The 24,189-nt window shown below is 49.8% G+C and overlaps 1 protein-coding gene across 2 annotated transcripts; it reads left to right on the top strand.

The window, feature by feature from the left end:
- The first annotated feature begins 4,202 nt into the window (after positions 1 to 4,202).
- Positions 4,203 to 10,949, top strand: CDX2 (caudal type homeobox 2). 2 transcript variants are annotated; one of them, XM_017973014.4, is made up of 3 exons: positions 4,203 to 5,135; positions 8,627 to 8,768; positions 9,959 to 10,949. In XM_017973014.4, the coding sequence occupies exons 1-3, from the start codon at positions 4,595 to 4,597 to the stop codon at positions 10,083 to 10,085; spliced, it is 810 nt and encodes a 269-aa protein (XP_017828503.4). In that variant the 5' UTR covers positions 4,203 to 4,594; the 3' UTR covers positions 10,086 to 10,949. The 2 variants fall into 2 exon arrangements, with proteins under 2 accessions (XP_017828503.4, XP_054112704.1); XM_054256729.2 differs by having other exon boundaries at positions 8,627 to 8,772.
- Positions 10,950 to 24,189: the final 13,240 nt, after the last annotated feature.

Genomic DNA, 24,189 nt, shown 5'->3' with positions numbered 1-24,189 from the left:
TGCCCAGTTTGCTTGGGAAGAAAACACGCTTCACTCCACTGGGCAAGGACACATCTGCTTCTGTGAATCAATCCTGGGCGGCTGTGGGCAGCTGCGGCCCCTCCCTGCTGTTCAGGATGGACACGTTGGGATCCACTGTGGCCTGATGAGGCTGGACAGGTGGCGGACTCTGGGGAGGGCCTACAGAAAAGACACTGTCATTGATTTCCTTCCCAGAGACGTTAGCTGAGTGGTCTTGGCAGGGCAGGGCAGGGTTGTTGAGGTCAAACCACCCATTATTGGGCCTTTCTTTGTGTGAGCGGATGGCTGATTGAGTGCAATGGCTGAAAGACTCCCTAAACTCCAAATTAAGTAGAGGTTGAGCTGGTTTTTTTTTCCACGGCTGTATAGATGGCCAAGCTGAATAATTTTATCAGCCAACTTTCTCTTCCATTTCACTCTTCCTTAATTACCCCTGTAATTCAGGTCAACACAAGGTAAGTTTCCTGTGCAGGGTATAGAAGGGCTGCATTCTTTGGATAATTTTATTTTCCTTTTTCCAAATTAAAAAAAATTTAGAGACAGGGTCTCCCTCTGTCATCCAGGCTACAGTGCAGTGGCACAACCATAGCTCACTGTAACCTCAAACTCCTGGGCACAAGCCATCCTCCAACCTCAACCTCCCAAGAAGCTGGGCCTATAGGTACACGTCACCACATCCAGCTAATTTTTGGATTTTTTGTAGAGATAGGGTCTCGCTATCTTGGGCTCAAGTGATTCTCCTGCCTCACTCTCCTAAAGTCCTGGGATTATAGGTGTGAGCCCTGTACCTGGCTGGACAATTTTCTTCATCTGAAGAAGATTCAGAAAGTCAACTTACATGCTAAGGTCGGTAGAGATGGCCTGCCCTAACTGGGTTATATGAATCACTGGGCTCCCTCGTTTCCATAAGCCACAAATACTGGGCAGAGCAGGGTCCCCTTAGAGCAAACACTAGGACCTTTGAGCAGGGAGAGAGCTGTGTCAATGATGTGTGGATTTAGGAGTGTTTCATATGCCTGGAGGGGCAGTCAGCCCTTCCGGCAGCCTCCTCCTTCCCACCCCCTTTGTGGCCCCCACCCTTGCCACCAGCCAGGATTCTGCAAGCCTGGACCCTCTCTGAAGAATGTGGAATGGCTTCTACACCGTCAGTAACAGCGTCGTTCCTTTGATAACCAGATCGTGGCTGCTCCTGCAGTTTTACTGTTGCTTCATTGACCTAGGTGTCTTTTTCTCCCCCACTCTTTCCTGCCTTTAGATGTCAGCTCTAGCTCTGGCTCTGCAGGGTTGTAGCTTCAGCCCCAGGCCAGCCACAGGCCTGAGCTTCTCAAACAAGTTTGCCTTTCCCAGGGTGAGTTGCTGTAGGCTTCTCTGGCCCAGCAGCAGGAGGTAAGAGACTAAGCATGGAAGGGCATCTCTGGCATCAGAGGGTTAGGGATGACCATGCCCGTCCCCTCCTGGGGGTTCTCAGTGCAAGCCAAAAGTCTCCTAAGAAAGCCACCAAGCACCCTGGGTCTAGGGCTAAGAAAGCCCTGCATGGGCTCCTGATGTGGGTGGCTCCTGCCTCCTCCCAAGACCACAGGCCTGCACTTAGAAGCTGGAAAGGCTGCCCCTGACCAGAGCGAATCTCCAGAGGCCAGTCATGGGGCACTAATCTGCTAGGGGTCAGGGCTGTCTAAATGCAAAAGACGACCAGGCTCCTGGAGTTCTAGCAGCCACCTTGTAACCCTCTCTGACTGTTCCCACCACCCAGCCTTTCTAGGGACCCAGCTGGGCCCTCCCCTGGCTGAGAGCGACCTGGCTATATGGGGACGCTTACATTCTGAGGAGCTTGTCCGAGGATATCATTTACCAGCTCCGTTCCCTTCGTCAAACAGTTTAGACCCTGTTCTAGATCCATAGCTGTGCCATGCTACAGCTAAGGAGGCCCGTTTTTGCAACGAGGGAAGCATTGGTTTTCACAGTGATTTCCTTTCCATGGCTGGAGCACTCCAAGTGAGCCTCAGGCTTCCCTGTGGCTTGGCCTGCTCTGAGGCTGGCTCTCAGGGCCATAGCAGCCCTGGCCGCTCCCAAAGCAGTTGGATGAGCAGGCCAGAGCCACTTCTTTAGGGCACAGTACAGAGACACAGCTGGAAAACGGGGACAATTAGCCAGCGGCCCGCAGCCTGGGCCATAAAAACGCAGGAAGCAGCCACCGAGGGGCGGAGGGAATGGCTGTCCCTAATAAAGCGATTGTTCCAAAGAATGCCCGCATTCCGAAGACACAGGCTGCAGCCTCAGCCTCGGCTTCCAGAGCTCAGGCCTGGGAACGGGGTGTGGGGGATGGAAAGGGGAATTGTGTCTCCAGGAAGAGGAGGAAGATGTTTGCTAGATCAAAAGTTCGCAGTGCCCACCACTTAACCTCCCACGTTCCCGCCCCCCTGGTCTGCCGACCTCCCCTTCTGCCCTTCTCTCAATTATTTGGGTTTTGTAATGGGGTTTGCAATTTACTTCCGGTTTTATTTCTTAGGAAGTCCGATGACACTCGCCTGTCCAGGTCAGGCCTTGGAGGTCCCCTAGAAGGACCAGCTCGGTCTCCCACCTCTTGAGTGCGCAGCTTCTTGGCTCCTAAGTACTCCACTCCCCCCCCCCATTTCTAGCCTGTTTCCTTACAAATTCGAAGGGTCGGAGGAACCAGAAAAAAGGGGATCCCGCAATCTTAGGCTAGTTCTGATCGCTTTTAGGTGTATCGGCACAGGCAGCTTGCTGGATGTCACCTGTAGAATGGGGAGGATAAAAACACCTCCTAGGTTTTGTTCTAGATCCTAGGGGGATGTGTGGCTCAAGGGAGATAAAGGACACTGGAGAGCACCCCAGAAATGACGGAGGAAGGCGACGGTGGCAAATATCTAAGCGAAATGCTCGACAATGAGAATAGACAGGTGCAGGTCTCCAGGAGTGCCGCGAGCGCCCACGGGTTCTGAGAGCGCTCAAAGTCCCCGAGTTAGGCTGCCCTGCCCGCCAGGCCTCGCCGCAGCGATCCTCATTCCCGAATCTGGCGGCGCCGTCGAAGGTTGCTAGAGAAGGTGACCCGGGGCCGCAGGCCCACCCACGCGGTTGCTGAGACACAGCTGGGCGCGCGCGGGAGCTGCATCTCGCCGCCTCCGCGCTCCTGTCCAGTCCCCTCGGTGGCCACTTCCAGCCCTAGGGCCCTTAGCCGCAGCGCTTCCCAAATCAAGAGAGATCTTTTCTCAATTCAGAACTCTTCATTAGCAATCGTTAATAACGGCCCTGAGTTGCCTTGTCATCTCCTGGAGATTAAAAATAAATTTCTTCGGAGAATGTTTTACTTTGTAAAGGAGAAAGTGTTTTAAAGATCTAGGTAGGACGTAAGACACATAACTACCTAGGTAGGTATTAGCAGAAATTCTTTTTCTTGTTTGTTAACCATTTATTTAAGTATAATAAACATAAAAGTGTAGCTCGCTGAATTTTCACAAACCGAACACACCATGTAACCAGTAGCCTAAAAAACAGCGTCAACGATCCCCTAGCTCGCCTCCAGTTATGCACTCCAATAACCACTAGCCTGACGTCTATCACAAGTCCATTACTTTTGTAGCTCTTTAAACATTTTAACAATAAATCGCTTTAATTTAACTCAAATCTTAAACGTAAGATGAAGTCAAAAATGCAGCCTGAAGCTAGGAACATAATTTATCTTGCGCGGAGGGCGAGTGATTTCCTTGGGCAAGAAAATAACTGATTGGCGGTGACAGGGGCTGCAGTAGTCCTGGCCAGGAGCACAGGGCGGGAAGGAAAGGCCCATCTCTTAGGGCTCTCTTCTTGTCACCTACCAGGTCAGTCAGAAACGTTCTCAGCAAAGCAATGGCTTCTCTTTTCTTTTCTCTTTGGGACAGAAGGAGTTTCTTGACCGCCCCCTTCCCTGCAAATGCATAAACACCGACTGCTCCAGTCTCCAAGCCCAGATTCCCACCAAGATAGCCTTTTCTCTCCCCCTCTCTTTTGTAAGTCTCTTGATTTCATTCTTTGAACCTGTGATTGGAGGTTAAAGTGCACCAGGTTGGAAGGAGGAAGCTCTTAACAATAAAGGTTTGAATATTTAGCTGTGATCAGGTCGCTGCCCTCTCACGAGCTTCCCCCACCCTTTATCTTTTAAAATGCAAATCATGTTTCGGGGGGTTGTGCGTTGAGTGCGCTCTGCGCCTCAACGTCTCCAGCCATTGGTGTCTGTGTCATTACTAATAGAGTCTTGTAAACACTCGTTAATCACGGAAGGTCGTCGGTCTGGGGCTCCGCAAGCCAGCCTGTGGCGGGTCTTCTCCGCCTGTGCAGCCTAGTGGGAAGGAGGTGGGAAGAAAGAAGGAAGAGAAGGAGGGAGGGAGGAGACAGACCAGAGGGAGGGACCGCCTCGGAGGCAGAAGCGCGGAGAGGAGCCAGCGGAGCACCGCGGGCTGGGGCGCAGGCACCCGCCGCTCTTCACGTCCCCTCGCCCCTTCCCCTTCGCGCCCCCCGGCAGCCTCCAGCTTCCGTCCCCAGGCAGCATGGTGAGGTCTGCTCCTGGGCTCTCGCCACCATGTACGTGAGCTACCTCCTGGACAAGGACGTGAGCATGTACCCTAGCTCCGTGCGCCACTCTGGCGGCCTCAACCTGGCGCCGCAGAACTTCGTCAGCCCCCCGCAGTACCCGGACTACGGCGGTTACCACGTGGCGGCCGCGGCTGCGGCGGCAGCGAACTTGGACAACGCGCAGTCCCCGGGGCCGTCCTGGCCGGCCGCGTACGGCGCCCCGCTCCGGGAGGACTGGAATGGCTACGCGCCCGGGGGCGCCGCGGCCGCCGCTAACGCCGTGGCTCACGGCCTTAACGGGGGCTCCCCGGCCGCCGCCATGGGCTACAGCAGCCCCGCCGACTACCACCCGCACCACCACCCGCATCACCATCCGCACCACCCGGCCGCCGCGCCTTCCTGCGCTTCCGGGCTGCTGCAGACGCTCAACCCGGGCCCTCCCGGGCCCGCCGCCACCACTGCCGCGGAACAGCTGTCCCCCGGCGGCCAGCGGCGGAACCTGTGCGAGTGGATGCGGAAGCCGGCGCAGCCGTCCCTCGGCAGCCAAGGTAAGCGCAGGCGGCACCCCGCGGGAGGGCGCTCGGGAAGGCGCGGACCCAACCCCTGGCTGCTTGAAGTCCGCGCGTCCAGTGCGCACAGGGGCATCCGGGGCTGTTTGGGATCCTGGCGCCTGGAGGGGCACGGCCCGAGGACAAATTCGGGGACCTCTGGCCCCTCCCGGCTTCTCCGACCTACTGAGCTGGGGAGTTAATATTTTGAGTCTCACAACACCGAATTCAGCTTACGGCAGGGAAGAGGCGTTCTCTTTCCAATAGCTCCTCATTCACAACGCCGGGACACTTTTCGGGAAGCTCGGGGAATGTCGGCGCGAGCACGGCTGGACGCGGGCAGAATCGCGTCCTTCCCACTCGCTGCTGCACGCATTCCTGGCATTGCTCCTGGCTGCCGAGGAGAAGCAGGCTCGAACCTTCTTGGGCTAGGCCTAGGCCATTTCTCTCCGCTCTCTCTTTCCCCATCTGAGCCACCCAAGAAGGAAAGTGGCCTGAGGGGTCGAGGGATGGCGAGACTGCGTGGGCCCAGGTTTGGCCATTCGGGCCAATTCAAGGTATGGGGCTACAGCGAGCAGAGAGACCAGGGAGAGCTACTGTCACTGGGAAGAAGGTGCTGGCCCCATCTGCTAAGGGGTGGGAGGCGCGCCCGGTCTCTGAACCTCTGACCTGCGAAGCGGTCATTCCAAGCACAAGCTGGAAGGGTAGGGGAAAGAAGCCGAGGCGAAGGCTTCTAGCGTCTGCAGAGAGAGCAGGGAGACAGGGAGGAAACCCTGGTGGCAATTAAGCCGCAGCTCCAGGTAGGGGTCATTTCTCCCAAAGCTTCCTTTCAAGGGTGTCAGGGATGTCTGTGAGTTTGTGTGCATCTGAAAAAGATCTTAGGTTTGCTGGACTGTGGGGCGCTTTGATTCCGGGTCTGCCCCTTCTGGTGTTCGGGTGTGCAGAGAGGTGGCAAGGAAGTGCTCTGGGAGAGTCCTAGTTGAGTGCCCCCTTTATTCCATGAAATCTTTCCCCAGCACTCAGCGCTTCCGCTTTTCATGCTTCGCCCCTTGCTGCCCCAGTTGGGTCCGCACGCTGATTATGGGCCCTTTGCAGAGTTTTATAGCCAATTACAGCTGTATAAATCAAAGCGCCCTTTGGGGGCTGTCTCTGGGCATCTGTTTCTTCGTCACTGTACACATGCTAGGGAGAGTCCTGGTTGAAATGCGACCGTCAGTGGGGAAGGCCACAGATCAGCCTCGGATGGACCTCTGAGCTTTGGCTTGGTCCCTTCTCCAAGAGGAGGCGCCTTTCTCCTAGCAGGGCACTCCCAGACCCTGGCTCCCTAAGACCCGCTTTCTGCAGCGCCTGTCTGGGTCGCGGTTGGCGGGGATCGCGCACGGTCTAAGGAAGACTTTTGTGTGTCCCAGGAGAGTAGCCGCAGGGTGAGGGCCGGGAAGAGGGCGGGAGGGAAGCCGCCAGAGCCCAGGCCGCGGGGTCAGAAGATGAGAGGCCGCTGTGAAGTCCCGCGCCGAGGTGGCAAGGCCGCAGTCGGCGCCGGGTGCCCTTGTGATGTTAATGTGGGGTGGCCGCGACCCGCGGGCTGGAGCCCGGCTCCTCCGCAAAGCGTCATCTGTCAAGGGGTGGGTGGAGGGGACGAGGCCCGGTCCGCTTTGATATACACCTTCCCAGCCCTGCCATTGTCTCTTTTAGGGCCCGGAAAGAGGGTGGTGACTTTCGCAGTCAATAATGAATTCTGACAAGTCCCTCTCATCCCTCCCCTCCACAGCCCGGCTCCTAGGTTCCCAGGGGGTGTGGGGCGCCTCCAAGGCCCTTGGGTCGCGGGCCGAAGAGCGCACAGGGTCTGGTCCCCGAGTTCCCCCGGCCCCTCCGGGACACTGAAGGGGCAGCACCCGAGCAAGGGTCGATCCGAGGTACTCCCAGGCGAGTCTCCCGCCTGGGGTGTTAGGCTAACGGAACTGCTGCGCCCCAGTCCCGGCGGTATCCTCTGTGGCTCCAGACAGGCTCCGGTGGCAGCCCCGCAGGATACTATCTGCGTGACTTGGTCTGATTCTCCATTTCCTCATCTGTAAAAAGGGGCGAGTACTAATGGCAGCCTGGAGTGGATTTGAGGCTGTCACGCGTGTCCATGCGTCCACCGCGGAGAAAGCCGCGTCCACTCCCTTTACTTTCCTAGCAGGCGCGGGGTCGGGGCTGCAGCTCCATTCAAATGCGCCTGCAGGGCCGTGTTTATGTTAATGCGCCTGGCGGGGAGGGGGATGAAAGTCGGGCCGCCATTTGCTCAGTAGTGGTAATTCAAACAGAATGTGGTTGTTATTAAGGCATTGAAAAGCCTTTTCTTTGATAAGATCGCCTTGTCCTGCATTGTTTGCGGCTGTGTTCCCCTTTCAGCGGCTCAGGGGAGCTCCCTCTGATCAGGCCTGTATCTTCCCAGGGCGCTTTTGTTGTGGTTTGCAAAGGGTTTTACCTGAACAAAGTGGGCCTGTGGGGCATTAAACACCTCCAGGCAACTCCCAGGCCCTTCAGATCTTTCTGTGGGACTGGGCACTGGGTGATTGAACCTGTCCAGCTGTAAGAAGACCCCAAAGCAGGACGAACCAGAGAGAACAGCCCCTGACCAGGGCTCTGCCAAGGGCTGAGCCAAGACAGACCTAGTGGAGACGCCAGGCTCGGGCCTGCTCCAACACTGTGGACACTATTTGTCAAGGCCCTTCAGTAAAACAATCAATCCAGGATTTAATATGTTGACTCAATCCAATGAGCATAGATCACTGGTCAGGATAGCTCTGGCCGGGTCTGCAGCCAGAATAAATGGAGGATCAAAAAAGAAAAAGTGCCAAATGCCAAACCTGGTTTGGGCAGGTATACAGTCTACCCAGCGGGAGGGGTATTTTGCCTGCCGGCACAGCTTCCCTCTGCCAGAGCCCAGCTCAGAATTCCACCGGATGGGCCTGGTGAGTCTGGGGAATGATTGTGGTGACTTGTCAGCTCCTGTGCCCTGCTTTCCACTTGTATGTAGTAAAGGAAAGTAGTAACCTCCACACCGCCTCTACAACATGCGCCCACAATGACAGCTGTTTTCCAGGTGCACTTACACCTCTGGTAGGCCTGGAAATCTGGGTGTTCCTGGGACTCCAGCCGCTCCACCCTGCCTCTTCCCCTTGGCATCAAATATATGCCAGTACTGTATCTGATTTACCGAAAGGGTGGTACGTTCTGTTATCCTCTGTGTGAATAAAGTTTTCACTTTTCTGATTTTTAAAAACCAGTTAATACCAAGGTTCATTTAGTTGCCTCTGGAGCCTCACCCTCCCCTCCTCCCGCCACTGGACCCTCTGGGGGGTCTTGTCAGACTTGGCAGGAACCAGCCAAACCTGGGCCCCCCCAGGGTGGTGGAGGAAGAGAAACGTCCCTGGGTTAGGGAGGTTTGTCATTACCATGACTGATGGGCTGCCCTGTAGTCTCAGCCCTCACTTCTCCTTCCTCCACAGTGAAAACCAGGACGAAAGACAAATACCGAGTGGTGTACACGGACCACCAGCGGCTGGAGCTGGAGAAGGAGTTTCACTACAGTCGCTACATCACCATCCGGAGGAAAGCCGAGCTGGCCGCCACACTGGGGCTCTCTGAGAGGCAGGTGGGGACCACCTAGCTCCCTCCAGGCAGGCTACTGCCTGGGAGAGGACCATAACAGTTAGATAATCTGGCTTCAGGAGTCTCCTAGATCTGTGGAAAGACTGAAACAGGAGGGTGCAAGCATTCGTCTTTGGAGGACTTTTTTTTTTTTTTTTTTAATAGTGATGGGTTCTGGCTTTGTGGCCCAGGCTGGAGTGCAGTGGTACAATCAAAGCTCACAGCAGCCCCAACTTCCTGAGCTGAAGGGATCCTCCTACCTCAGCCTCCTGAGTAGCTGGAACTAAAGGCTCAAGCCACCATGACTGGCTAATGTTTGAGTTTTTTGCAGATATGGTCTCACCATCTTACCCAGGTTGATCTCAAACTCCAAGTAATACTTCTGTCGCGGCCTCCTAAAGTGCTGGGATTACCAGTGTGAACCACCGTGCCTGGCCTGGAGTACTTTTTTTAAAAGCCCTCTCTACCTCTAGTCCTCTTTTTTTTTTTTTTTTTTGCTGTTGTTGATTTTTTTCTCTCTCTTTTGAGGAATATAGGCGATGTGAAAAAAAAAAAGCCAAGTGTGTTTGTTTAATCCAGAATTCCATTTGAGTCTATAAGGACTTATTACAAGACGCATTCTCTTTGTTTCTAGCACTGTGCCTAAGAAAATAAACTAAATAAAATGGTCTCTGGTCATAAAAACTAGGGGGACAAGACTTAGTTCATGAACATTCTATTTATATGGTCTAGGAAAGCAGGCCAGCTTCACAGCCAGGAAGCCACACAATTAAATCTCATTTTCAGCTCTAAGGTGAGGAAAATTGCATTTTAGTGTAGCCTTGAGGGGTCAAAGGTTGCCATTTGAAGTACACCACCCAGCACTGGCCTCCCTTTGCTGCAGAGAAAGAGCCTTGCAGTTTCTGTTTTCCTTGGTTCTGAGACTCTAAACTTTTCCAGTAAGTGAGTAGATAAAAGTTGCTTTGAAAAGAAACCCAGGGAGCAAGGAAGGAGGAAGACTCTTCCTCATGAGGCTGAATTGGGCCTGAGGATGGCTCTAGGGCTGGGCTCTTGGGGGGTGCCCATGGAAAGCTTCTAGAAGGACTTGGAGTTCTACAGTTGAGAGGGAGATGATGATACTGCTGGGTATGGTTCCCCTTTTCCCTCACATCTTCACCACCATCTGCTTTTCTCCACCTTTCCATTTCTAGGTTAAAATTTGGTTTCAGAACCGCAGAGCCAAGGAAAGGAAAATCAACAAGAAGAAGTTGCAGCAACAGCAGCAGCCGCCGCAGCCGCCGCCGCCACAGCCTCCCCAGCCGCAGCCAGGTCCTCTGAGAAGTGTCCCAGAGTCCTTGAGTCCGGTGTCTTCCCTGCCTGGCTCTGTCCCTGGGGTTCTGGGGCCGACTGGGGGGGTGCTAAACCCCACCGTCACCCAGTGACCCACAGGGGTCTGCAGCGGCAGAGCAATTCCAGGCTGAGCCATGAGGAGCATGGACTCTGCTAGACTCCTCAGGAGAGACCCCTCCCCTCCCACCCACCCACAGCTGGAGACCTACAAACCTGGCTCTCAGAGGAAAAACCGGAGCCAGGAGCAAGACAAGTGGGATTTTGGGGCCTCATGAAATATACTCTCCCAGATTTTTACTTTTTGAAAGAGTCATCTGGCTCTTTCTGCCACTGAGGAGACAGAAAGCGGCCACTGAGTTTCATTCGGGACTGACAGAGCGTTGCCTGCACTGACCACACCAACGAGGCAATCGGCCTCCTCCTCCCACCTCTTCCCCTCCTAGATCTGCAGGCTGCCCCTCTGGTTGGAGCTGAGGGGAGAGAGGGACTCAGGGGAATGGCAAGCTTGGGGCCAAGATAGCTGCTGCCTGCTCATGGCCATCAGAGGTACAGCTGGGCCTCCTGCCTCCAGGCAGGCAAGGTTTAAACTGCAGAAGCCAAAGGCAGCTAAGATAGAAAGCTGGACTGACCAAAGACTGCAGAACCCCCAGATGGCCTGCGTCTTTTTTCTCTTCCCTTCCCAGACCAGGAAAGGCTTGGCTGGTGTATGCACAGGGTGTGGTATGAGGGGGTGGTTATTGGACTCCAGGCCTGACCAGGGGGCCCAAACAGGGACTTGTTTAGAGAGCCTGTCACCAGAGCTTCTCTGGGCTGAATGTATGTCAGTGCTATAAATGCCAGAGCCAACCTGGACTTCCTGTCATTTTCACAATCTTGGGGCTGATGAAGAAGGGGGTGGGGGAGTTGGTGTTGTTGCTGCTGTTTGGGTTGTTGGTCTGTGTAACATCCAAGCCAGAGTTTTTAAAGCCTTCTGGATCCATGGGGGCGAGAAGTGATATGGTGAAGGGAAGTAGGGGGGGTATTTGAACACAGTTGAATTTTTTCTAAAAAGAAAAAGAGATAAATGAGCTTTCCAGATTTCAGATTCTGTATTTATCTTCAGATTTTGTCTGCAACTATTTTTTTTTTTTAAGAAATGAAATATCTTCTCTGCTTGCAAGTTGATTTGGGAAATTCAGAGAGGGAGTGGAGGTTATCTGGACAGCCTCATTTTACCCCAGAGCATCAGAAGCCTGAAAGAGCAGGTTCTGAGACCTTCCCTGCCCCCAAGCCTGAGCCCAGCCTTGGAATGCGTGGCTCTCCTAGGGGTGCCTTTGGGCGAAATGCACATCTGCACAGCCAGCTGCTTCCCAGCAGCCAGGAATTATGGGGGGTGGGGGTGAGAGGGCCCTTACAGCATCTCACCAAATCCACGCAGAAGCTTTTGCAAACAGCAGGCAGTTCCCTTCTGGAGGGACTCCCTCCTCTCTAAGGACACCCCATAACTCAGCTAGTTAAATGTGAGCATTAAATAAATAAATAAATAAAAAATCCCCCTACTTTCCCAAGACAGCATTGCCATAAATTTAGTCTTATGTAAATCACTGGGCATTTCCGTGAGCCCTTTCTGCCTCCACTCTCTCCTCTGTTCTGGAAGTTTCCTTATCCCGGACTTCGTCCCTCTTTCCACCCAATTACCTCCACAAACAAGATTTCAAGACTCAATATAAAATGATCCTCTTAGTGACAGTTCCTTGTTATCTGGCCGATTCACTGGGGACCCGGCTGCAGCCTTTGAGATTTTTGATCCTGCAGGCCGCCGAGCTGAGCGTTCCCGGCAGGACCTGTGTGAGAGCGGCTTCGCCTTTGTTTCGGTCTTTCTACCAGCATCCGAGAGCCTAATCAGCGCGCTCATGGAGGGGGGAAGCGCCTCAAGGGCAGCTTGGGAGGATGAGCCGAGCAGGTAGAGACCCTCTGCAGCACCTCCCCAATTCCGCAGCCCTTCCTGGTGGCGTTTGCAGCTCCAGGATTGGGAAAGGGGTCCGGTGGTCCCGCCCGCGGGCGCCAGGCCTCGAAGCCAGAGGCCGGAGTGCGGGACGCGGGGGCGGGGGCTGCCGGGCGGACAAGGAAGCCATGTCCCCGTCCGCTGGGCTAGGGGTCCCGGGTCAGGGCCGGTGTGAGCCCCGGTGCCCCGCGGGTCTCCCCGCGCCCCGGCCGCGCCCACACGCCCGCCCCCTAGCAGCAGCGGTTGCTATGCGTTGCTGTGAAACGCCTGTCAATAAACCCTGTTTGGACAGTGGAGCAAGACCACATGGGCTGTTTGCTTAGTGGTCAGAGGTTCAAAAGTCGACATTGTCCCGCTGCAAACGATTACAAGTTCTTCCCCTTCCCGGGACTCGGTCCCCTTGCACGCGGGTCCAGGGCCAGGGAAAGGAGCTCGGCTGCTCTCTGACATGCAAGCACCCGGCTCTCCTGGCAAGACTCCCGGGCCACGGTAAAAGGCGCAAATCCAGGGCCCTATCCGGCAAGCGAGGCCCCCGCGCTTCTAACGCCAACCGTGTCACCCCCGGGGCAATACCTATGGAGCAAGGGATGTGGCACGAGTGGGGAGCGCGGCTCGAGGAGTTTAGGGAGGGCTGCATAGGGGCGCCTGAGGTTATTTGAGACCAGATGACCTCGCAGCTCCTGGCGCCTTCAGCTCAGGGCTGGGGGCGGTGGCCTCCGAATCCCACGCCTCCACTGGGTCCAGTAGTCCGCTCAGGCGCCAGAGGGCGCGCGCGCTCTGGGAAGAGATGTGGCTTTGGCTGGCGGACCCGGAAAGGTTCCAGTTCAGTTGGGAGTTGCAAGCGCCTGCGCCTCTCGGGGCTCCCGCTGAGCCCAGACCCAGGCGCTGCAAGATTTCCCCACGTTGGCCGTGGGCCTGTTTAAACTAAGTTCAAACTAAGCCAGACACGGGATATTCTTGGATCTGTTGAATGTTTAAGAAAAACAAATTTGGCCGGGCGTGGTGGCTCACGCCTGTAATCCAAGCACTTTGGAGGCCAAGATGGACCGATCACCTGAGGTTGGAAGTTCAAGACTAGCCTGACCGACATGGTAAAACCCCATCTTTAGAAAAAAAAAAAAAAAAAAAAAAGAAAGAAAGAAAGAAAGAAAAAGAAAGAAAAACAAATTTAGGGGAGAGGGACTATCTACCATTCTAAAAGGGTCATTTTGCACAAGGTATTTTCTTTCTAAAATTTACAGTAATATGAGCACAGTATTAATACATGGTAAGACTGGGAATTTGGGATAAATATGGGAATAAAATAGGGAATAAAACCTATCGATGTTGTGGAACTGAGGTCCAAAAAAATATTTATGGGCCGGGCGCTGTGGCTGACACCTGTAATCTAGTACTTTGGGAGGCCCAGGCGGGCAGATCACTTGAGGTCAGGAGTTCGAAACCAGCCTGGCCAATATGGCGAAACCCCGTCTCTACTAAAAATACAAAAATTAGCCAGGCGTCGTGGCGTGCGCCTATAATCCTAGCTACTTGGGAGGCCGAGGCAGGAGAATCGCTTGAACCTGGGAGGCGGAGGTTGCAGTGAGATGACATGGAGCCACTGCACTCCAGTCTGGGCAACAGAGAAAGACTCCTCTCAAAAACAAGGAAGCAAGCAACCAAGCAAGCAAACAAACAAAAAAGTATTTATGGAGAATGAACGGCCTGAGTCTTTTCTCCCCTTTGTGAACAATTTGTGGCTTTATCATATCCATCCAATAAAGTTAACACGATGGACTGTCAATGAAAGTAACGGATGTTTCATTGCAATGTGTTTCACTTCTTTCTAGTAATATCTAGAAAGATGCCTACATCAGTGAAGAAAACTAATATTAAATAGCAATCTAAATATACACATAGCAATATTCTTGCTGTTGTTATCCACAACCATTCAGGAAAAAATAAAAAAGAGAGAAAAGAAGTAGAAATGAAAGAAGTCTCAACCACAGAATGGCAAGAAAAGTTATATGTTTTTAGGGCCACCTTGCACCTCGTTTTAGAGACAGGTTGTTATTTACCAGCTTACCCACCTTGGGAAGACCCCAGCCTCTGAGCTATCACTTCCTCATCTGTAACCTGAGGAGCCAGCGAGGTAATGTAAGCCAATGTAGCACTGTATGCTTATGACTAGACCCCGGTCACGATATGAGCTGCTTCTTGTACTGTATTCTTCGAAGTGTTAGAGAGTCCTTACAAAGAGCTTTTGGGCAAGATAATTTCTGAAATGATAATAGAATAACCCCTTCCCAGAATTTTTTTTTCTAATGCATTCAGCTTTGCTTACTTTGCCAAAATTGCCTGAAGCCTGTTGTTTCTTGATTGCCACTTCCTAAGCATCTGCATAAAATCTTGAGTGGCAAGGCACAAAGTAGCATTCCAGATGTGGCGACCAGTTGCTGATCTGTATAACTTACTTGCCCTTTCATTTACTAGAGGAGATGTTCCCAACTAAAACATCTAGTTTCTAATCGTACTTAGGAGAATCCAGATTAGTTGAGGATGTAGTTGAGAATCTTCATACAATCCGTCAGCACACTCTAACCCAAAAGGAGCAGACAGGCAGATACTCTAACTAGTTGGCATTAAAAGTTTATTTCAAGACAGTTTCCACCCCCAACACATCAGTATTAATTCTGTACTCTTCGGGAGCCATCCGGGAGGCTGCTGAGCTTTAAATTCTCAAAGGCTTATTCTTCCTTAGATGTTGTTTTAAGAAAAGCGCTTTACTCTCATCTCCAGAATTCTACCTTACAATAAAATGACAGCAGCAGATCTTGTATGAAATTGGTTTTGCTTTGGAGTATAACAAAAACATTCATATCTGAGTAATGTAGATTAATCTGTAAATATTTAAAATAAACATTTAACTTATCTTCTTAATCACACTTAGACTGTACAAACTTTCAACCCCACAACTCCTACATTCAGTCAGTTTTCCTTTGCCTTTTTTCCTTTTGCCTCCTGCTCTTCTTGGAGAGAGTGCACTATGATTTTAACAAAACAGGCAGATTTTAGAGGTGGCAGTGGGGCTAGCTGTGTGACACTGGCCAGCACAGTCACCTGCTGTCTTCTTTCCTTAGCTACAAATCAGAGGAATACATATATAAAACTAGAAATAGTTTGTACATATATAGACATATGTATAAAATATGATTTCCTAGAAGGTTATGACATCAGATTTAGGAATTCTCAAATTCCAAATAAAGAAAGTAGACTCTGTGAGTTCCAGAGATTATACCAACATTTACCTTGACATTCTTGGAGCAATCAGTTCAGAGAAGGTGGGGGCAAGCACTTAGGTGACCTTTTGGCTCTATGTCTCTAGTGCCCAAACATGACATTTGTTTTAACGACAGCTTTTCCCAATTGGAATTTGTCATTAACCACAGTAGATATAGATAATATCATCCAGGTGGCCAGAGCCCCAAAGTTAAATGACCAGTAAAGCAGAATCCTGGTGATTCTGTGCTAGAGATCTAATCCATAAGCCACAACACAACCAGTTTTAATCCATGAAAAAGACTTCCCTGACATGAAGTGATTACCAAACCATCCCTTCACACGCACATTTACTTAAAAATAATATTTATATCATGTACTGGGTTTATGTGTCCAATATTTTATTGGTAAGTAAACCCCAGGCAGTTCATGCATTTTTATATTTGAGTTTTAACTTCAAAACTAAACAGGATTTTTTTTTCTAATTATTCATGCATTATCTCAGAACTCTGAGGATTAACAGTCTGCTATCATCACACTTAGTATCTGTAGTATGATGATAGGTTTTATGCAAATAGAGGTTGATAAGTTCCTCTCCAACCTCAGGGAAGCAAACAAAAACAATGCAGAGCTTGTCATTGTAGTACAAACTTACCGTGGCTTGTTATGTGGCACTTAAATAATTTCAACTTATTGATTAGTAGAATCAAGAACAAGGATTACATACTTAAACCACAGATTAGGAGTTGTTAAAAATGACCAGGGCAGGCTTTGTTTTCTACTCATGAAATACACTTTGGGTATTGTTTTTTCACTCTGTGTACCTATTATATTTAAAAAACAACAGCTACAACAAAACTTAACAGAACTAGATTCTATTTTCAGTTTTCACCTGGCCCTCTAAGTTCTAGACAGAAGCAGCTCATGTCATGATTGGGGTCTAGTCATAAGCGTACAATGTGACACTGGCTTACACTACCTCAGTGGATCCCCAGGTTACAGATGAGGAAGCAGTAGCTCGGAGGTTGGGGCCTTCCCAAGGTCAGTAAATTGGTAAATAGCAACCTGTCAGACGGGCCCTAAAAAACATAACTTTTCTTGCCATTCTGTGGCTGAGACTTCTTTAATTTCTCCTTGTTGCCTGTTTTGTTCCCCTGGGTGTTCGTGAATAACAACAGCACGATTATTGCTGCGTGTATATTTCTGTGCATTGCCAGAAACAAACAGAAAAAAGACATAAATATGTCAGAACCAAAGACTACTGTCTAGTAACAATATAGAAATACAGAAAACTGTAGAAAAAATAAAAAGACTGTCTGGAATCCACACATAAAAAATTAAAACATTATTTTTCTCTTGGACCACTTTATTTAAAATAACTCATATTTTAGAAATCCACATTCTTGTATTTATTTTCATTCATTCCTATTATCATTTTCATCATATCTATGAATTTTACATAAACATCTTTACACTTTCAGATCGCTGTTAGTGATATATTGTTTGTTATGCACATGGCACGTTAGACAATGATTCAGATTTTGGTAACTGGAGAATGACAGTTTTTGGGTGTGATCACAAGTCTACAGAAAACCAACAATTGACATTTATTTCTCATTTCTACAGAGAAGTGAGAGTCTTGACATGTCATAATCCATCCAGTATTATGATTGGTCCTCTTGGGTGGATATCTGACCGGAATGGGAAACTAAAAAGCGGTTCATCAAATGAGCATGCCACGTGAAGCTGTTCAGTGGGTAAGTTTCTAGGAGGGCTGGGTGATACTGAATACAGCAGGCGCTCCTTTTGTAAATCTGTAGTCAGACAAAATAGACAAGAAGCAAGCTCCTCACCCCAACTTTTAGTTTATTCCCACTCCCCTCCACTTCTACCTCAGAGAAACTATTGTCTAGATTTGAGTCTTTGAATGTTTTAGACAGAAAAATGGATGAAACTTTTTTTTTTTTTTTGAGACGGAGTTTCCCTCTTGTTGCCCAAGTTGGAGTGCAATGGCGCGATCTCAGCCTCCCGGATCCAGCGATTCTCCTGCCTCAGCCTCCGGAGTATCCAGGATTACAGGCCTGCGCCACTACGCCAGGCTAATTTTGTATTTTTAGTAGAACGGGATTTCCCCATGTTGGTCAGGCTGGTCTGGAACTCCCCGACCTCAGGTGATCAGCCCGCCTCAGGCTCCCAAAGTGCTGGGATTACAGGCTTGAGGCACCGCGCCCGGTCTAAATGGATGGAACTTGTTCTTTATCTATGCCTAAATGGGCTCGTTGTCCACAACGCGCCTGGGGGAAGCGTTTGGCCTGGTATCCAGGCATCTCTGCGGATCTACCCAGCCATTAGAGCAGATAGAGGTTGGGCAGCGGCGATCCGCCCCTTCCCCTGCGGCCTGCGCGACCAGTGGCGTCCACTCCCGGCCGCCGCGGGGCTCGGGCTCCTTGACCCTCCCCCAAGGTCACTCGGGGCGCAAGGTCCCCGAGCCCAGTGCCTCCCCGCGCTCCCGGCGGGCTCCCAGGGGCTCCTGTCCCGCTGCTCTCCCCACAAGACGGCCAGTATCTGCCAGCTGCGTGTCGTTGTTGGGTCTCCGCGGCCGCCTGGGGCTTCCTGGAGGGATTCGCGGCGTCTCCTGAGTGGTGGCGCGCGGCGGGAGCGGGAGAGGTCCGGGCGCCGCGGCCTCCTGCCAGGCTGGAAGCCCTAGGAGCGCCTCCCCGCCGCCGCCCGCCGTCCCGGAAGTCGGGCCCTGAGATTCCGGGCAGTTTCTTTTTCCTCTTTGGAACGGTGTGGTGTCCGCGGTTGTTTTCGTCCTCATACCTGAAGACGCCATGCTTTTCAAAAGGCGCACGCCACTGCGGCGCGGAAGTGCGGGGAACCTGGGCCGCGGGCGCCGAAGCCACCCTGGCAAAGAACGCCCGGGGCGCCTGTCTTCGACCTGTCGTAGCTGGGCGCCCTGGGCCGGCGATGGTGGCATCAGGCCCGAAGGATTCGATTTTCAAAAGGCGGAACGGGAGCGCGGGTGTGTTCGGCCCGTCAAAGCTGCGGCCGCCCGCGGCAAGCGGGGTCGGGCCTGTCTCGCTTGGGCCAGGCCCCCGGCAGGCGGCGCTGCTTGCTCCACCGGAGAGGGCCGAACTGCCGAGACCCCGCGGCCTCTGTCTTCAGCCCTGCGGCGGACCGGAGAGCTGGGACTCTGGGCGGGGAGCGGGAGGCTGAGCCGGGGCAGCAGGAGCCGCGTTAGGGGAAGCCGCCTCTGTGACTTTCCCGGCCTCTCGGCCAAAGGCGCAGGACTGCGAGTGGGTCTTGCGGGGAGTCGCCTTGCACAGCGGGCGCCTGCGAATCGACTCCTTTCCACTCTCCCGGTGGCGCTGTGGCTCTGTGGCTCTAACCCTGCTCCTTCTCTTCACAGCCACCAGACGGCGCGGCCTGACACCTGGGCAAACGCGGTCTCCCTTGGAGCCTGGTTGCGCCCTAAGGCCGGGTTCCATCTAGTCTCCGACAAGACACTTCCTGATTTGCCCCTCGCCAGACTCTAGCAATTTCCCGGGTCCCCGGGAACCCGATTTCGCCTCTGGGCTTCCATGATTAGTGGCGGCTGGAGCGCTGCTCCCCAACCTGGGCCCACTTTGGGGTGTGTGGAGCAGGGAGGAGGGTGGGATCACTCTTAATCTCGTGTCACAGCTAAATAATTTACTCAAGGTCTTCTCTTCCTGCCAATTCCCTTCCCTTTTCCACTGCCCTTGACTTCCTGCTTTTGAAGCCCCGGGGAGAGAAAGGCCAAGTCTTAATGAAAGTTAATATTAATAGAGGCCCCATGCTCCGGGCTTCTCCAACACCTCATCTTCCCCTCGCACTTCCACCTCCTCCACGCAAGCCCCCTTTCTCGGGGAATTCTTTCAAAACTGCAGATGGGACTTGTACTTTGGGGTATATTCAGGAAACAAGGACACGTGGGCCACATTGTGTCGAAACCACATCCTCCTCCAGTTCCCATCAGCGCGGAGGGTGGCAAAGGTCGAGCGTGCACACAGTAGCTGCCCCACAGAAGCCGCGCTGGCTCCAAAGCCGTCCAGAGATAAGGGCGGGGGCGAGGCGGCAGGCTCCCCGGGAGAAATGCCTGCAGGAAAGAACAGGCTGAACGACTACCGAGAGGCGGGGAGCAAAATTTACCAGTGTTCAACAGATACTTAAAAAAAGGCAGCAAACCAATACTGTACAAAGAATACCTAACAATATCAAGGTCACTGTTCCCTAATGTGTGGGTGGATTCAAGCCTACTGACTTACCCACAGCAAAGTCTAGTTTGGTTTGAGCTAAGGGCTTGCACAAACAATTCCTTCCAAGAAGGTTAAAACAATGCGGAGATGTGTAAAGAAAAAAGTTAATAACTTCTCCATCCTTTCAATTCCATCCCTCTGTTAACAATTTTAACACTCATTGAATGTCATTTCGAGAATTTTTCTGTGCTTACACAAATATGTATCACATTTATACTCTTGTTCTTCCTTTTTTGCCCTTAAAAAAAACCAAAAACGACGTCACACTTCACTCTGCGACTTGCTTTTATCATTTAATAATATATCATGGGCATTTCCCCAGATCATTACACACAAATCACACCAATATTTAAAATGCCTATTGCATTATGTAAATAAAGATATAATAGAATGTTATTTATTTATTCAATCATTTAATCATTTCTTTTGAATGTTTACTATGTTCTAAGTACTGGGAAAACAGCAGTCATCGTTACCGTTAAAAATCCCTGTTCTTGGGGAGCTTAATTCTAGTGGAAAGAAATTTAAAATCAATTTATTTAACAATTTCCTGACAGATGAACATTTAAGTTGTCAGTGTTTTGCTATTACAAACCATACAAAGATAAACTTCTTTTCACAAATACCCTTTTGTAGTTTTGCATTTTTAAAGGACAGATTTCTTAAACTGGAAATGATAGGTCAAAAATGTGTACATTTTAAATAAAGATAGCCATTGCTTTCCAAAAAACTTTAGCAAGTCACACAGTTCACAGTCCCCTTTCTTCATATCCTCTTTTGCACTAGACATTATCTCTTAAATTTTTGCCAATCTGATGGACAGAAAATGGTAACCATTTTGAATTTTTCATTCTAAAATTATTAAACAGGTTGAGCATATTCATGTTTATTGGGCATTTGGATTTTCTCTTTGATGATTTTTCTTTTTTAGCAAATAGAACCAAAAGAAATAGAATGAGTACTTGCATAGCCTAGCCCTCATGCTTGATTTTTAAAGTTAAATTATTTTATTTAAGCTTTAAAACAACCAGCATTCATTTCTATGAGACAGATTCTTATCTAGGCCTTTCTGACATCAAACCCTGTGCTGTTTCAAGCACTACTGAGTCTGCTCTCTGAATAGGGCACTTTGGGCCGGGCACAGTGGCTCATGCCTGTAATACCAATACTTTGGGAGGCTGAGGCAGGAGAATCCCTTTAACTCCAGAGGCAGTGGTTGCAGTGAGCTGAGATCATGCCACTGCATTCCAGCCTGGGTGACACAGCAAAGCTCCATCTAAAAAAAAAGTGCAGACTTTGTAAGTATGTAGCAATTAAGGATATTATATCCAAAATTTAAAAGCAAATAACAAAATGATGAAAAAGTATTTGCTACAAAAATGTCAAAAAATTGCTAACCTATAAAGAATCCAATACAAAATGAGAAGAAAACATAGACTTCTAAAGAAATATTGGCAAATAACCAAAACTGAAAAATCCAGTACTTCAATGCTGGTGAGGATATGATGATGAGACATGCACCCGCAGGAATAATAAAACAATACATGAATAAGCATTTCTAAATGGCAGTCTGGCAATATAGTCAAGTCATAAGCTGCTCACACTCATAAGTTCCATATCTAGAATCTAGTCTCAGGAAATAATAAAAAAAAGAGAGTTGGAAATAAGTGTCCAATATTAATGTTTTGGATCATAGTGAGATATCATCTCACACTAATCAGAAGGGCTATTATTGGAAAGCCAAAAAAATAACAGGTAGCAAGCAGGGTTGTGGAGAAAAGGGAATGTTTACACACTGCTGATGGGAATGTTTAGATCAGTCATTGTGGAAAAGCAGTTTGGAGGTTTTCAAAGAACTTAAAACAAACCACCACCTGACCCAGCAATCCCATTACTGGGTATATACCTAAAAGAATATAAATCATTCTCCCCTAAAGACACATAACACATGTATGTTTACTGCAGCACTATTCCCAATGGCAAAAATATGGAATCAACCTAGATGCCCATCAGTGGTGGACTGTATAAAGGAAATGTGGTACGTATACACCATGCAATACTACACAGCCATAAAAAACAACGAAATCATGTCCTTCGCAACAACACAGATGCAGCCAGAGGCCAGGAAAAGAAAACCAAATACTGCAAGTTTTCTTTTATAAGTGGAAGCTAAACATTGAGTACACATGGGTATAAAGAGCGGAACAACACACATCAGGGCTTACCTTTGGGTGGAGTGTGGGAGAAGGGGGAGGATCAAACAACTACCCGTTGGAGCTGGGCGCTGTGGCTCACACCTGTAATCACTTTGGGAGGCAGAGTCAGGTGGATCAGTTGAGGTCAGGAGTTTGAGACCAGCCTGGCCAACATGGTGAAACCCCTTCTCTACTAAGAGTACTAAAATTAGCCAGGTGTGGTGGCTCATGCCTGTAATCCCAGCTACCCAGGAGGCTGAAGCAGGAGAATCGCTTGAACCTGGGAGACAGAAGAGTGAGCCAAGATCATCCCTTTAGCCTGGGTGACAGACCCTGTCTACAAAACAAAACAAAACCTACCCATTGCATACTATGCTTACTGCTGCCAGGTGGTGCAATCGTTTGTACATCAATCCCCAGCAACATGTAATTTACCCATGTAACAAACCTGAACATGTATCCCCTGAACCTAAAATAAAAGTTAAAAGGAGAAAAGAAAAATTAAGGTTTTAGATAACTTAAGTTACATTCATTCAATTGAATATTACATAACCATTAATCTGTTTTCAGAGTATATAATGGCATGGGAATGCTTATTTTGGCTCATACATTTTTAAAGGCAAGATACAAAAGAATATATACAGTGTAATATTTTGCCACTGGCCGGGTGTGGTGGCTCATGCCTGTAATCCCACTTTGGCAGTACTTTGGGAGGCCGAGGTGGGCTGTTCACTTGAAGTCAGGAGTTCGAGACCAGCCCAACCAACATAGCGAACCCCCATTTATATATTATATATAAAGGATCACTTGAGCCTTGGAGGCAGAGGTTGCAGTGAGCTGAGACTGTGCCACTGCACTCCAGCCTGGGGTGTCAGAGCAAGACTCAGTCTAAAAAAAAAAAAATTTGGAGATGGAGAGGTTATCCTGGACTGTTCTTGTGGCCCTAAATGCCATTGCAAATGTCATAATAAGAGAGAAACAGAAGAGATTTTGCCCACTCCATCTCATCTTACACACACATACACACACACAGACATACATACACACACACACACACACGATGTGGAAAAGCAATGTGAAGGAACAGAGAGAAATTTGTAGATGTTGACTTTGACACAAATCAATGTCAGAGCCACTGGAAGCTGGAAGAAGCAAGGAAGGGATATTCCCCAATAGCCTCCAGGGGCGTGTGGCCCCGCTAACATCTTATTTTGTCCCAACGATAACAATTTTGGACTTCTGGCCTCCAGAACTGTAAGACAAAAAAACGTGTGTTGTTTTAAACCCTCAAGTTTGTGATAATTTGTTACAGCAGCCACAGGAAACTAATATAGCAGTGCTCCTGTTATTGCTGTCAAACAACAAGCAACTTCAAACTTAGTGCACACAACCACCAGCTCATTATGTTCATGGATTCTGTGGGACAAGAATTCAGACAGGGGATGGTTAGAATGACTTGTCTCCGTGCTACAGTCTGGAGCCTCAGGAAGAACTGAATGTCTGGGGCTGAAATCACCTAGAGGTTTCTTTGCTGATGCCTGGGCTAAAACGAATTTGAAATTTGAGCTTACTTTGTGTTGTTAACCAGAGTTCCTCTTCATCTGGCTTGGGCTTCCACAGGGTTGTGACTTTTTTTTTTTTTTTTTTTTTTTACCTTCTGCATGAAGTGACTTCTAACATTAGTGGTTCAAAGCTCAGAGAGTCAGTGTTCCCTGTAAGCAGGATGGAAACTGCATGTACTATTCCGACCTCACTTCAGAAATCACATGGTGTCACTTCCACCACCATTTTCAACTGACGGAAGTAGATACAAGCCCTCCCAGGTTTGAGAGGGGGAGACATAAATCCACACTCCATGGGAGGAATATCAAAAAATTTGCAGCCATGTTTCAAACTTCCAGTTTGCCCCATGTGCACAAATTATTTACATTCTTCCACATCCAAGCTCTTTTCCCCCCAAAGTTTCATCTCATTAAAGCACTGGGCTTATGCTCAAGATCCAGGGTTTCCTAATATAAATTAGGTCCAGGTGCAGATTAGGCTCCTTCAGTTAAGTTGCTTGAATACGGTTCCTCTTGATCTGAAAACGTATGAAATAAAGAGACAAGTTTTCTGCCACTCTTCCCCCCAATAAACCCAACACACAGTGGTATAGATATAAGATAATGTGTATAGATACTCTTGTTCTAAAGCGCGGAAAATGGAAACATTAACAGTCATTGGTTTATGTTAATTCTGAAACCCATCTGAGCATATGTTGCCCATTGTATTGATTAGGACCCAGTCCTGCTGGTTGCAAATTACTCTCTGGAACTTTTTCCTCTGTTTTGTAGGTCTTTGTTCACATTTTCTGAGTTATCCTTTCTTTTCCATAAAAA

Source organism: Callithrix jacchus, chromosome 5 (genome assembly GCF_049354715.1).
Source record: "Callithrix jacchus isolate 240 chromosome 5, calJac240_pri, whole genome shotgun sequence".
Taxonomy (NCBI): Eukaryota; Metazoa; Chordata; class Mammalia; order Primates; family Cebidae; genus Callithrix; species Callithrix jacchus.
Note: the sequence above shows the minus strand (reverse complement) of the source record. Positions and strands in the feature narration are given on the sequence as shown.

Excerpts from the sequence above, each read along its gene's own strand:
- CDX2 (XM_054256729.2), top strand. The coding sequence starts at position 4,595 with ATGTACGTGAGCTACCTCCTGGACAAGGACGTGAGCATGTACCCTAGC. Across the intron at positions 5,136-8,626 it reads GCCGTCCCTCGGCAGCCAAG|TGAAAACCAGGACGAAAGAC; the intron begins GTAAGCGCAGGC and ends CTTCCTCCACAG. Across the intron at positions 8,773-9,958 it reads TGGGGCTCTCTGAGAGGCAG|GTTAAAATTTGGTTTCAGAA; the intron begins GTGGGGACCACC and ends TTCCATTTCTAG.